Source organism: Morone saxatilis, unplaced genomic scaffold (genome assembly GCF_004916995.1).
Source record: "Morone saxatilis isolate NCDOM2014 unplaced genomic scaffold, NCSU_SB_2.0 Contig18, whole genome shotgun sequence".
NCBI lineage: Eukaryota > Metazoa > Chordata > Actinopteri > Moronidae > Morone > Morone saxatilis.
Genome location: NW_023339740.1, coordinates 20,052,960 through 20,066,746, shown reverse-complemented (window position 1 = coordinate 20,066,746; position 13,787 = coordinate 20,052,960). Strand labels below are relative to the sequence as shown.

At 40.0% G+C, this 13,787-nt stretch overlaps 1 protein-coding gene across 1 annotated transcript in view; it reads left to right on the top strand.

The window, feature by feature from the left end:
- Nucleotides 1–13,500, top strand: part of st7l (suppression of tumorigenicity 7 like) — an 18,050-nt gene extending 4,550 nt beyond the window's left edge. Inside the window, exons 12-15 of the mRNA XM_035662188.1 lie at nt 7,412–7,562; nt 8,124–8,216; nt 8,392–8,531; nt 10,938–13,500. Of these exons, the coding sequence (XP_035518081.1) occupies nt 7,412–7,562; nt 8,124–8,216; nt 8,392–8,531; nt 10,938–11,033 (480 nt within the window). The 3' untranslated portion in view covers nt 11,034–13,500. The remainder of the gene's footprint in view (nt 1–7,411; nt 7,563–8,123; nt 8,217–8,391; nt 8,532–10,937) is intronic.
- Nucleotides 13,501–13,787: the final 287 nt, after the last annotated feature.

The following is a 13,787-nucleotide window of genomic DNA, read 5'->3' as shown; positions in this document are numbered from 1 at the left end:
AGATGTAAGGAAGCAACTTTATTTCTCTTATATTATATATGTCTGTATTTAAAACAAAGGCCAGCATAGTTTTAACACATTGTATGTTAAATTGTATGATATTTTTATCTCTTTAACAGTTAAGTGAAGGAGTTCCCCCTGTTGGGAATGTGAATATACACGAAAAACCCTCTTGGAGGGCCAGCTTCTAGAGCTTAGGATATGGCTGATGTTCAAGCAGTCCTGCCCAAAATGATGGTAAGACGTGAACCCAATAAAAAATGTCAAGTCATCATGCAATTTTGACCCCCAGAAAATTAGCTCATTGCCATTGAACCAGTATGTGGAATGTATGATTTTGTCACGTGAACCAACATTTCTTCCTGCCTCTATAGACATCAGCTTGCCAAAAATCAGCTCACTATATGCTAACATATGGCGCTGTTGAAGCACGGGACTGTATCAGATAAGTAATGTTGTAATGTCATTCCAACATCAGTAATCATCTTAGCTTAACCTGTTTCACACAGCTTGCAACTAACATCATTTAATAGCTTTGTGAGCAGGCAGCAACAGCGTGTCATATGAGGTGTTTTTTCTCAGGTTCTCTCAGAAGACGCGTCAAGGGCGAGGGTGGAGCACAGCAGAGATGAATGCTGTGGAGGCGCATACACAGAGCTGTTGAGATTCAATCCACATGTGCCAAAGTGTCAGTCATTGGATTAACGAGTTGTCGCATAGACTCTGATGGTTGTCCGCAGTCCAACGAAAACCCACTGATCACTTTAAAGGTTCAGTGTGGTAAACATCTATTGTCCAAACACTGAATATAATATTCAATAGTTATTTTTTATTAGTGTTATAATTCCACTGAAAATAGAACCATTGTGTATTTGTTTACCTTAGAATGAGCCCTTTTTATCTACAGGTGTTCCCGATTTACTACCAGTAGGCCAAAAGCGGACAAACAACCACTGCTTTAGTTTGTGTTTTTTGCGAGTTTTACGGCCACTGTAGTTTCTCTTACTCACTTCACAGCCCGTTCTCATTCCCAGGTCATCAAATACAGATGCCAGTGGTGTTCAGTTAGTTGCAATCAGCAACTTCACCGCTAGATGCCATTCAATCCTACACACTAGACCTTTAAGGATGCACTGTTGTTGTCAGTCATCCTAAAAACCCTCTTTTGAATGTCGCATTAAAATGTTTCTCTGTATTAAATCTCTACACAAATTATTGCCTGAATAATCTCCATTAGGCTGATTTAAATCTTTAAACTACTCTCTCTTTTCATCTCCACACATCACTTTCTCTGGTGATTATTTGTTTTTTTTTGTAAACCTGACCTTTAACAGTTCACATCTTGTTCCTGTTATGGTATAAGAGGTTTGGGTAGATTTTAAGATTTTGATCACACAGTTCTCACATGACATGCAGAACAAACAGGCAAAGCATGCAGACAGATAAACAATCAGTCAGACAATCAGAAATGAGTTATGTCAACAGTAACAGGTGGTGCAACTTGCAAAATTTAATCGTATTCGTTTCCAGATGTGCTATACACTGGCTCATCAGCAGGTGTCAGTGTTGGTCTTAATACAGTAGCCCTTAATTCATTTTATGACACCGTTAGTTTCAGATTTAGATTCGTAATCTTGGTTTGTATGCGTATTTGCCTTTTCTTTCTCTTTATCAGTGATTTTAGTGATTATTGTATTTATTATAAATCAATTCAATACAATTGAATCGGACACTATTGTATATTTGATGGGCATATTTGCCATAATCATCAAACACTGTGACAAAAAAATGCAGTATTTTAGAAATCACACATGCATTCTGTGTTTTTACAGGTAGTTTAGTTTGAATTTCACATTGGGGTCCCAATAAAAACTGTGAACATGTAACAGATTGGTCACAAGTTTGCATAATAGAGAACAGTTCAATATACAGCTGAGCCAGGGAGAACATGGTACTACAACTGGATATCTCTGTGGCCGTTCACATCAGTTCCCACAGGATTAGATGTCACACATGCACACACAGAGTCGTACACAACTAGTTGCAGCCGAGTTTTGTCTGTTTTGCCTTTGTAGTGTGGTGTTGTTTCATCTCACGGACTCCTTTTCTGAGAGGGAGAAAGATAATCGGTGTGTATGTGTGTGTGGAAGGGGGGCGTCAGCCAGCACTTTGATCCAGCCTTTGATTTTAAAGTGAAGGCCCTCATCTTCAGTGTCTTTCCAACTGCTCCCTCCCACTGGGCCCAGAGGCAGCCATCCTCTCTCCTCTCACCACGTACCCTCATCCTGTTTCTTATCCTCTCATGTTCCCTCATCCCCTGTTTGAGCCAAACAAGAGAGAATGATGTTGGCCACCACTGCCAACTTTATCAAAAATGACTTCTGTGAGTTTAGGTGAATAGCTATGTGGCATTTTAAAATTTGTAACACACGTTTCACAGAGGATTATTGGTTGGCTCATCTTTCAACGTTCGACTGTGGGGAAGGAGGCGGGTAATTGCTTTGTGTTGTCTGGCATGTCTGAATGATGAGTGCACCTGTGACTGTGGCCTTTTTAAACACAGGCTGGCCTGTTGGCCCCTAAAGTAGGATTTGCAAAGGGCTTTTGCACAGAAGTTCCCTTGAGCCCATAGTGGAGATTTAACTCTAGTTTCCTAAATAGTGTTGAAACTTGTGCATGCTTTGGCAAAGTTTCTTAATCAAGAAGTCAAAAGCCAAAAAAAAAAAAACCCACTTTAAGATAGGGCTTCAATCAACTAATGAATACTTTTATTTGACATTAATCTATTAGGATCATTTAATTAAATATATAAATGTCAGAATTGTGACCAATTACAATAACAAATTATTTGAGTTTTGTCAGTGTTAAACATCAACAATATAAATGTGGTTGGTGCACAAAAGCTGGCATTACCGATAGAGAAGGTGGAGCTGATTCTAATTAGCCAGGTTGCTAATATCATGAACCTTTATTACAGCAAAATGTAATGTTTTAATCAGGTAATGGAAGTGTTTGACATTTTAAGAAATACACCTATTCACTTTTAGAGGTAGAAGATTGATACCACTCGCATGTTTACGTGCTAAATATAAAGCTACCATTAGTTAGTTAGCTGAGCATGACAACTGGAACAAAAACCAAAGTGTATAAACAGCATCTTGTTGGTTTTTTGTGCTATTTTATTATTGCACATAACCTTCCTTAAAACCACAACATGTTACAAACTTTCAACAACAAAACGAATATGACCACTATTTTAAAGTTAGTTCACCTTTTCAAGCACGCAGCCTCCGGACAAAATGAATCACTTTTGCCTGAGCATACAACTCCTCAACAGTTTTTACGGGGAAACAGTCCAATATCATTTCAAGTTATATCCCTTCTAGTTGTCTTCAAGTTGGCTCAAGTACAAGCAAAAAAGCAAATAGCAAAATATTAATGAATAATCTACGTAAGGCAGCAGAAGATGCATCAGAGGTGACTCAATAACAAAGTGTATATTGTTTGTGCTGCTATAGTAATAAAGGAACAATGTTAATGTTAAACATTAAGTGTGTGGGTCTGTGACCAAGCATGCCAAACAGATTATATGTAAATATCAAGCTAGGCTACATCAAATGAGTTTATTCAAACTACTCAAAAAAGCAATACACACTAAACGCACATCCACACACATGTGCCTCAGTCTGTTTCAGTGCTGCCCTCCTCCCACATGATCCTTTTCCCTTAGAGGCTCTCCATCTTGCCTCTATTTACCTCCTCCTCCACTTTGTTCACTTTTATTTTCCTCATCTTCTTGTCCTTCTCTATTTATCTTCCTCCTCCTCCACCCTTTTCTCCATCTGTCTGTCCATTCTAATCAGCTTCTCCACCAGGCAGCGGTTAAGAAACTGACAGTTTGCCTGATGTTTGGATAGCTGATCAAGTGTTGCTGCTATCTGAATCTGCTGTGCATTTACATTTACTACCACTTCGGCCCATTTTGAAGCAGCATAGGTGACCCAATCCCATCTACCTTGCTAGTTTACTCCACTTTGGAAGGCAGTTTCTTATCACACCCCATTCTGGTTGACGTGTTCTCATCTAGATCGCCTGTCAAGGCTCAGAAATGCGGACCTTTGCTTAGTTTACCTCTGAAATTGGGTTTTTGGTTTGTAAATTGAGACAGAGCATCGGCCCTGGGTTTGTTTTGAATTAAGATGGATGAGGTTCAAGGAAAAGGGGGTAGTTAGGTTTTGCCTCATCCCAGTCCATTTTGGAATAAATGCAGCGGGTTTTCTGCTACTGTCCACTCCCTCAGTGGAGCTTGGAGTAGCTAGTATCTGTGTTTACTGACTGTATGAAATTCTTAATCTTTGTATTCCTAACGCCAGCACCTGTTTATCTTTATGTTCTTTCACTGTACACATGTGTGTTTGTCCGACCCGTATAGACCAACTACAAGGCTGATGTCATTGTTGCCTGTGTGTCCCATTGTGAGAGGCAAAGTGCTGCAGATTAGAATCAGAAGGCAGCTTATGAGTTATGCTCTGGGCTTATGACTGCCCAGGGATAAAAGGAGAACACATGAAACTCAATCCCTTCATCAAAGAGGCGACAGCGAGTGGAGAAGCAGACCGAAGAACGAGAGGTGGTGGGGGTGGGGGTTAGTGTGGTAGACCAGCACAGAGAACTGAGGTGTCACCAGGTCTAATGCCGTGGCATGCGAGGAAAGACAGCTGAGCAGCCAACCTCTCTAAATTGTTAATCTTAAAACACAGAGGACCCAGACCTACATGGGTGCCATATACTGGTCATTCATTTTCAGCAAACATCTAATATGGCGGTAGAAATATGTGTGAAGTGTGAAATATTTACTCTAGTCAGTTATAGTAATTGTGTTGTTGGGTTTCCTCTTGAGCAACAACACTGGTGCCTGGGGAAGTAGAGGATGGTGGAAGGTTTGTGCTCAGAAGAAAGGAAACCGAAATGGCGAGACTGATGATGGCGGGCAGTCAGATGTCTTGGCTGCAGCAGAGAGAGAGAGCTGATTTAAGTAAGTCAGACAGGATAAGTGAGAAGGGCAAAGAAGCAGCTTCTGGTTGTCTTTAGCTGCAGATCCTTGTAATGAATACAGAGGAGGGTGTTAGGACGGAAAGAGAAGAGGCTAGAAGACAGGCCCATCTGCTAGAATGATTGAGTGAAGTAGAGTGTCCCCACCTGTTGCGTGGTTGCGTGTTTAATTGACCTTTTACCTATGGGGGTGAGAGGTTCAGGAGGTGGCGAGTGAGGAACAGAGAGGAGAGGTAGGCCAAACCGTCTGCACAGAGCATAATATACAGAAATATTTTATGAATATGGCTACGGTACAGTAATAGTTTGGGCCTTTGATACTGAGGACAGCGGAGGATGATTGACCTGACAGGCTAGGTGTAAGTTGTTGACCATCATTTGGTTGGCATGGTGCGCCTTATAGCTCGCCTGGTATAGCTGGCACCTCATGTACCAAGGCTGAGTGCTTGCTGTAGCGGCCCAGGGTTTGAGTTTGACCCGTGGCCCTTTGCTGCATGTCATCCCCTATCTTTCCCACTTCCCTGTTGATATATATTATATATATCTAAAACAACAGTAGGAGGCAGTGTAGAGAGAGGATGAGGATGATGAGTAATTACAGATTGGTAGTGAAGTAGGTTTATTCAAGCAGCAGGGTGGGAACGAGAGGTAGGAACAGTTAGAAACAAGACTAAGAGTCTGGAGCCATGCTCATGGCTCGGTGAGGTTGCACTTAGGCAGTGAGGGGATTCGTCCTCCTCACACCATGAATGTCTGTACCAAATTTCATGGCATCCATCCAGTCGTTGTTTAGATATTTCAGTCTGGACCAAAGTGGTGGATCGACTGAATGATCGACAGACTGACATTGCCAAATAAATGAGGCAGATAACCACTCTGAATCCTTGAAAGCTAAAGGAGCATGAAGAGGGTCAGAGATAGACCAGTACGAGGCAGGTTGAAGAGCCTGGGCAGGCTGTAATCATGAGGGCAAGAGTGGAGAAAGAGGGTAAGGCAGGGGGAGATGGGTGAAGCAGCATGGTCTGGCTGGTTAGATGGATGGATGGCTGGCTGGCTGAGCCTGTGACCATGGAAGGGATTAGACAGGATTAGCTGTGGGGTAACCTTCCCAAAGTGTCAGTCTGAGATCCAGAGCGCTGTGAAGCTGGCCGCCTGGGAATCTAGCCCAGGGGGCCCCCGCCCCGCACATGGGTTTTTGTTTAACACAGACCCCTGCCCCACTGGGCACCACAGACATAAAGTATACAGTGGCATGTTCATCAAAGTCAATATACATCTATTAATGACCTATCTATGGACAGAGCAAGGCCTTAATTAAAAATATACATTGCAGAAAATCAGTACACAATATGCTCATGCTGCTATTTCTAGACACTTGTTCCCTGTTATTTCAGAAACCATACCTGTTCTATAGGTTGTAACTCTGGGATGTGGGTCTTTGTCAGCACAGTGAACCGACTGACTCGCTGGGACAAACTTACACAGTAGGGAAAGAGAGGAGGGGTGAGGGAGGGATGTTACACATTCATGGAATGAATGTACTGTACTGTAACAATAACACACGCTCAGAGAGCTTTGGGAAGCTTTTCCCTCCCACCTTGAACAATTGCAAAATAAGGCTGTCAACAAATACCTCACATGAAGAAAATATGTTTTCAGTCTGCAGGGAGTTAGCCAGAGGGAATTGCACAATAGAATACAATAAGTGAAGCGCTGACTGAGAAAGAGTAGACGATGTGAATGAGACCATTAAAGCCGCATGAATTGATTTTTGACCACAAGGGGGCCTAAAACCTTAGCAGTATTAGGCTGTGGCTAACAGTCGTCTACTTTGCATGCAGCACAAACAAAGCAACATCCCATTTGAGTTGCCTCCTTCTTACCGCTTGTTGAACGTAAAAATGTAAATACTCACTGATTGTAGTGAGAAAAAATGTGTCTCTTTTGTTTACCATATGAACATGATATAGAGCCCACCTGTGTCTGGGCCCACCATGTTGCTGAGATGTTTTATCAACAATCTGCTCACTATTTGGCCATTTTCACAGTACACATAGGTTTATGTGACTTCAAGTGACGTGAGCACCTGACTATGGTTACAATATGTATGAGGCAGTGTTGACAAAAGCCAATGGGACTCCATATAGACCATATAGAACCATACTGAAGCAAGAACCAAAAAAAATGTTTGCACAATGGACGTTGGTACACACATTATCATTGTTTTTGACAGCAGTATAAAGTGAACCTATACTAAACACTTCTGCTATTTTTTTTATGCTATGTTCAGGAGCCAAAAAGCATAAAGCTACTGTACTGTACACTAACCAGCGGTATTTCTTCCTCCTCCTGTCTGTAGTACTTATTGGAGATGAAGAGCCTGATCCTACCTCCAGAGCACATCTTGAAGAGGGGTGACAGCGAGGCAGTTGCATATGCTTTCTTCCACCTGCAGCACTGGAAGAGGGCAGAGGGAGCCTTAAACCTACTACATTGCACCTGGGAGGGCAGTATGTATCACTATTCATTTTTCTATTATATACCACTATGTTTTATTTAATGTAAGTGATTTGTTATCTTTTCATATTAAAAAAAACAAACATACTTTTTCCTTTGGTCCTATTGAAAATGAACACACCTCTCCCAAAGTATGTTTAGAAGTCTATTATATAGTGCTTTAATATAGCAAGGCCAACACACACCCAAAGTATCTTCCTTTTATGATGCTTTTCATTTTTCAATTGTTGTGTCAGGTCATGTATGCACAACACACCCACAAATACTCTACTTGTGATTATACAGGAATGAAATCAGTGCTCACACGAAGCACAGGAAGAATGTTATTGTTCTGTTTTTTTAAGTATGTTAGTATTTGTCGCTCATTTGTCACACGCTTTGTAATATTCTGCTACTTAAGTGATTTACTGAAAATTGTGTCAGTGGTTTTTAACTGCCTCTTCACGCCATTGTTTAAAATACCAGCAGTGTTGTTTAGAATGATTTTTCACTGTTAAGCCACACTTATTCATCTTATTAAGTTTTGCTATTTGCGTCTTTGTCTGCCTTTACAGCCTTCCGGATAATTCCATACCCTCTGGAAAAGGGTCACCTGTTTTACCCCTACCCAGGATGCACAGAAACAGCAGATAGGGAACTACTGCCCTGTAAGTGCAATAGCCAAAGCCTGCCTGCAGTCCATGAATGTAGATTGCTCCCAATTTGATTGTGTAATGAATCATCCTCTCACTATTTAAATCCCCATGTTTTTTTCTTTCTTGTTTATCTGCACTGGTTTGTGAATTGCTGCCTCTTTCTGACTTCTCTTTCTGAATGCACCAGCATTCCACGAGGTGTCTGTGTACCCAAAGAAAGAGCTTCCCTTCTTCATCCTCTTCACAGCAGGCCTTTGCTCCTTCACTGCCATGCTGGCCATGCTCACACATCAGTTCCCTGAGCTCATGGGTGTCTTTGCCAAAGCAGTAAGTTCTATAATTACACATCTCAATTTCATCTCAAAGGTTGCTGTTTTTAAATTTTATATATATTGATTCAGACATACCTTTTATCATAACACAGGTTTAGTGCTGAGTAATGTGTAAATTGGCTGACTGCTTCCTTCTCCAGTTAATCTCTGATTGGGTCTTTTTTCTATCTATGTTTTAAATGCATGTTGTTTGTAACCTGAACCTTTTAACCCCAGTGGTAATTGCTGCCTTCCATCACTGTCAGTAACACCAGAGGCTCATGGGAGTCGTAGGCCAGTAAAGTCTGCGTTTCCCGCCAAAACAAGCTGTTGTCCAACTTAAGCTATCAGTGACCACAGCTGAATAATGCAAGCTTATCACCATAGCGGACATAACTACAGCCTTAAAGATTTAGAAACTTTTTTAGAAGATTTAAAAAATGCCTGCATGACTTCCTTTTACTGTTTATTTATTCTAGAAGTGTTGTGTTATCTGGTTTTAGCCAGCTTGGCAAAGTCCTTACTTTGGCTAATCCTTTGTTTATGATCATCCTGTTTATTAGGGCCTGCCTTTACAGAGAGTCATAGACTTGTAGCAAAAACAAGGCCACGGAGTACATCTAGTGCTCTTCCTTTTGTTATGGGAAAGATTGTGCTCAGATAGGATTTTTACAGCAGCGCTGGCAAGCCTGGTTTGTGTAATGTTCAGATGGAGTGCATGAAAAGCATTGAGGGAGGAACACAGAGGTCCTGACTGCCTTCTGAGGAAAAGCAGATTTCTCTGAATCTGCTACTCTTGAACAGAAGATCCAAGCAAGGCAAGACAGTAGTGGTGGTGGTGGCAGTCTGCCTTTCCTTTATTTATAGTTACCAGACATGTATAGCATAGTAGTTGGATATGTTTCATATATTAAATGGGATTAGAGAAGTACTTGATTTGCACTTGTCTGGCCAGGATGATATGTCCACTTATGAGACTATTAAAGTGTCAAGTGTATCAAGCACACCTCAAGTAGTTTCAGAGAGAAACCATACTGTAATATTTTAGAAGACATTTCACTGTTACCAGCTCACTTAAATCACTAACATGTGCATTTTGAATGCTCTGTTATACACATATCTAATATACTATATACTGTATCCTAGATCTTAGTCTTAGATCTAAGTGAGTATATGCTCTGCTAGTAATCATAAAAACAAGAGATTTAGTTGCTCCTTCTAGGTTCTAAGTATGAGGAATATTTTTCCTTTTTTTTTGTTAGACAATTACAAATTTGTTATTGCTCTTATTTTATAACTGACAGCAGAAAATAGAAATAATTATAATAATAATAATAATAAAGGTTTGAGAACCACTGCATTAATCTAACAGTATTGGATAGATCTTTTTAGACCAGAAGTTAATGAGATGTGTTATGGCTGAATAGTACATCCGTTCACCTCCTTTGAGAGCCTCCTTCAGGGAAATTAATATGCAAATAACATTAAAATATACATTATCTGTGATGGGCATATTATAGTATTACTACAGAAACACATACAGTATATTTTTCATGATTTAACTACCAGGGTCTTTGCTCTTGTTGTTAATTCATACATCATCCTTTAAAGGCTAATGATCATTCGGGTTTTGAAGTATCGCTTGCCAATTTGAATAATTTGTCTCAGACAAAACCCCCAAAAAACAGGTTTAGTTTAATGGTTTAATTCCTTTCCCTTCATTTATTTGTCGCTATTTAGAGACCGAAAGAGAAACAGAAAGAATGAACATGATTGATTGGATGTATAAAAATGTGTTGACATGTAAATCATGGATAATATAAAGTTTATCCCCAAATCGCTTAAGTATATTGAACTGTCAGCGCTGTTACTACAAACCAAATGTAAAAAATGATAACACTAAAATGATAATGCTGCTTTGGCTTTCTCTTCCCTGTATTCAAGGAATCTTCTGGATTACGTGGATAAATATGTTCAGCTGGGGACCGCCCTGTTGTATCTCAAATGCATGCTGTAAATTGGGCTTTGCACAAAACTGCATCCTGTCACCTGAGAAAAACCTTGCTGCAGCCTGTTTTATCTGTTTTACAGAATTGAACAGGTTCAGTACTAATGTCCCACCTGTCTTAGGTGTCAAATGCAGGTCCTTAGAAAAACATCAAACCAAAGGTTTTTGGGCGATTGAAGTATTTGTTTAACTTCTTTTCCCATGCAGGTTAGCCTGCCCATTTGACAAGGATGAGCTGGAGGGCAGTGTGGGATTTTGTGCTTTCTCTTAATGTTTCTTAATAGAAAATAATATAAAGAAGAAACTGTTGGGGATTCATTTAAATGTTTTGCTTTAATTATTATCTAAGGGTAGGTGGGGAGAGGTTTTACTGACCTTCAACTGAGGGCTCGTTCTGCTTTTTCTTCCTTTCAGTTCTTCAGCACACTCTTTGCACCCCTGGGTTTCTTCGCAGACAAGATGGAAAGCTTCATGCCGTCCAGTTTTTGGCACCAGCTGACTCGAATCTGACCCCATCACACACACACACGCACACACACATACACACCGATACCACTCCAAACCCTCAGACAAAAAGTGTTTGCTCTCCTGTCTTCAGCATTACTGTCCACTTGCTGCATTGTTACTGATTATGTTGGCGGGGGTTGTATCAACACAGCAGTACCACACTTAAGATGCTCTCCCACACTGTTCCAGCAGCCAGAGTTTTTCCAAGACCACATTTAGTGAATACCATTTGCAATAGTTTCACAGGGTAATTTATTTGTCCTTATGCTAGCACTTGGCAATTTGAGGTTTTTAAGTGGATTTTCTTGAACAAAAAATCTAATTAGGAATTTGTCAAAGGTACTCCTCTGTTCCATCACAAGAATACATTAAAGGACCAGTGTGTAGGATTTAGTGACATCTAGCAGTGACTGCAAACATTCCAATACAGCTCAGCCTTCCAACTGTGTAGGAGAAACTACAGTGGCTGAGAAAAATGCAAAAGGCCTTATCTAGAGCCAACGTTTGGTTTTTCCCTTCTGGGCTACTGTAGAACCATGGCAGTTCAACGTGATGGCCTGCGTGGAAGAGGATCCACTTCCTCTGTAGATAAAAACCGCTAATTCAGAGGTAACAATAACACAACAATTATTATTATTACTTATTTTCAGGTGTTTATACATTAATAGGTGATCATACCTATGAATATTATATTCAATTTCTGCCAATAGATCCTGCTTAATGTTACACACTGGGCCTTTAAGTCACGAAAAAAAAACTAAAACTGCATGTTTTTAATGTTCCTGTCACTACTGTCTAGTTTGTTTGAGTCGGTGTGTTTTTGATAAGAAACTGAAAGAACTTGTACATGATAAATGTCTGTTGTAGAATATATTGACCAATATGATTCCTATTCCTCCTCTTTCCCTTGCCAATTATTTATGTGTATCAAAAAGATCCCGTCAGGTATTTGCGATGGGAAACCTATATCAAACCTCAGTACCCTGCAGACATCCAGTGGGGCAGATTTTAAAGTCTGGAAGGCCTCCTAAAAACAGAGCTGTGATTTACAGCCTCGAAGTGCCTGCAGTGTATACAACGCCTCTGCAGTTCAACAGTTGTTACCATGGCATGACACCTCAGCACTATATCACTGGGGCAACCACCAACCCCGCAACATCGAAATGTAAATGGGATCATTACTGGTCGCAGTTAGGCCTCCCATGGCATAACTCATATGTGCTGATTGCACTACAGAATGTTATAATTCAGTGTATAAGTCAGCTTCTCTAGTCAGCAAACAAAAACTAAAGAGGCACACATTGTAGTAGTAGTATTGAGAGTGAACTGGCACAGACAATGTAACTACAGTTATAATACACTGGATTACAGTAGTTCTGAATACACAGTATTAAAGTTCTTTGATGAGTGATCCTGATGAGCCCTCAGAGAAGCGTTTGGAGATGGGGGTAAAATTAACAGACATGCAGAGATGCAAAAGTAAGAGAATTGTTTTACTTTGTATGTACACAATCTCTTGCTCTGCCTTTGATTGTCTGCTAATTTTGCCAGAAATGGTACATGGACCTTCTTTGTTTTCCCTCTGAAAGGTTTACACACTCAGCATTACCTTGCTGTGAAGTATAATGTAAAAACCGGTTGATAATGTAATAAAGCCTGTAAATGTATTATATATTTCCATTATTAATGAAAAATGGAATGAAGTGTTAAACATCTTAGTCCTGGGCGATGATAATATAATGCCACATCATCCTGAGTTTTTATTACATTAACAGGTTTATTACATTTTAAAACCACTTAAGGCAGACATGTTTACTATACTTTGTCAAGTTTTTGTTACTTGATAGTTATTACATTATTGTTGGATACAACAATGTAGAGTTCTTGCCCCAGGATGTACTTTAAGTGACATTATACTGACAACTCTTCACTCCACACGTATAAAAAGTGATATTAAAGTGCCTTTCACATCACAATAGTTAAACACACCAATTCGGCATTAGCTGTGCCTACAATATTGATGTCAAGTATAGTGGTAACTCTGTTCAATTTTGATGGATTACATTTGATAAATGGATGCCATCTAACATTGTAATTTGTAACAGGACTGTTGATTTCCCAGTGATTAGCATTACGACATAAAGCAGGCAAGTAACAGTGGCAAACGCAAAAAGTAGAAAATGGCAAGTTGGCTCTGATGCATTGGCACATAAATGTGTGTGTTATTACAATATGTTGCAAGTTTGGAATATATTTTCAATAACCCTGATCTACTCTAAACTACACAGATTCTGTTTCGCATTTCACTCTGGCCTGTAACATTTGTCTGTTTAAATTTGACACTTGAAATGTCTTAATTTTATAGTGTGCAGCTGAAATGTAAGAGTATGCTGAAGACAGGAGAATGTTTTGAACAGTAAATACCCTTGAATGAGTTTGAAAGCAAAACTCACAATAAATTACTCTTTCAGTGCAATTACCTGCTGTGATATTTTTATTTGATGTTTTGTTCTGGAAGTCCTCAGTTTTCTCTTGACATGCAACGTGGTTTGTTACACATAATCATTTGGGAAGTCATCCTTCAAACACTTTCAAAAAATACTGTCTATCATGGGTGAACCTCAACCAGTCAGATCAAGGAAGCCAGTTAGCAGAAGAGTGAAAACACCGTGCCATAGCAGCATCCACGCCGCATATGGAGCCGCCATTGTTATCTTTAAACAAACAGTAGCTCTTAGCTACCAGTAGTTCCTCATA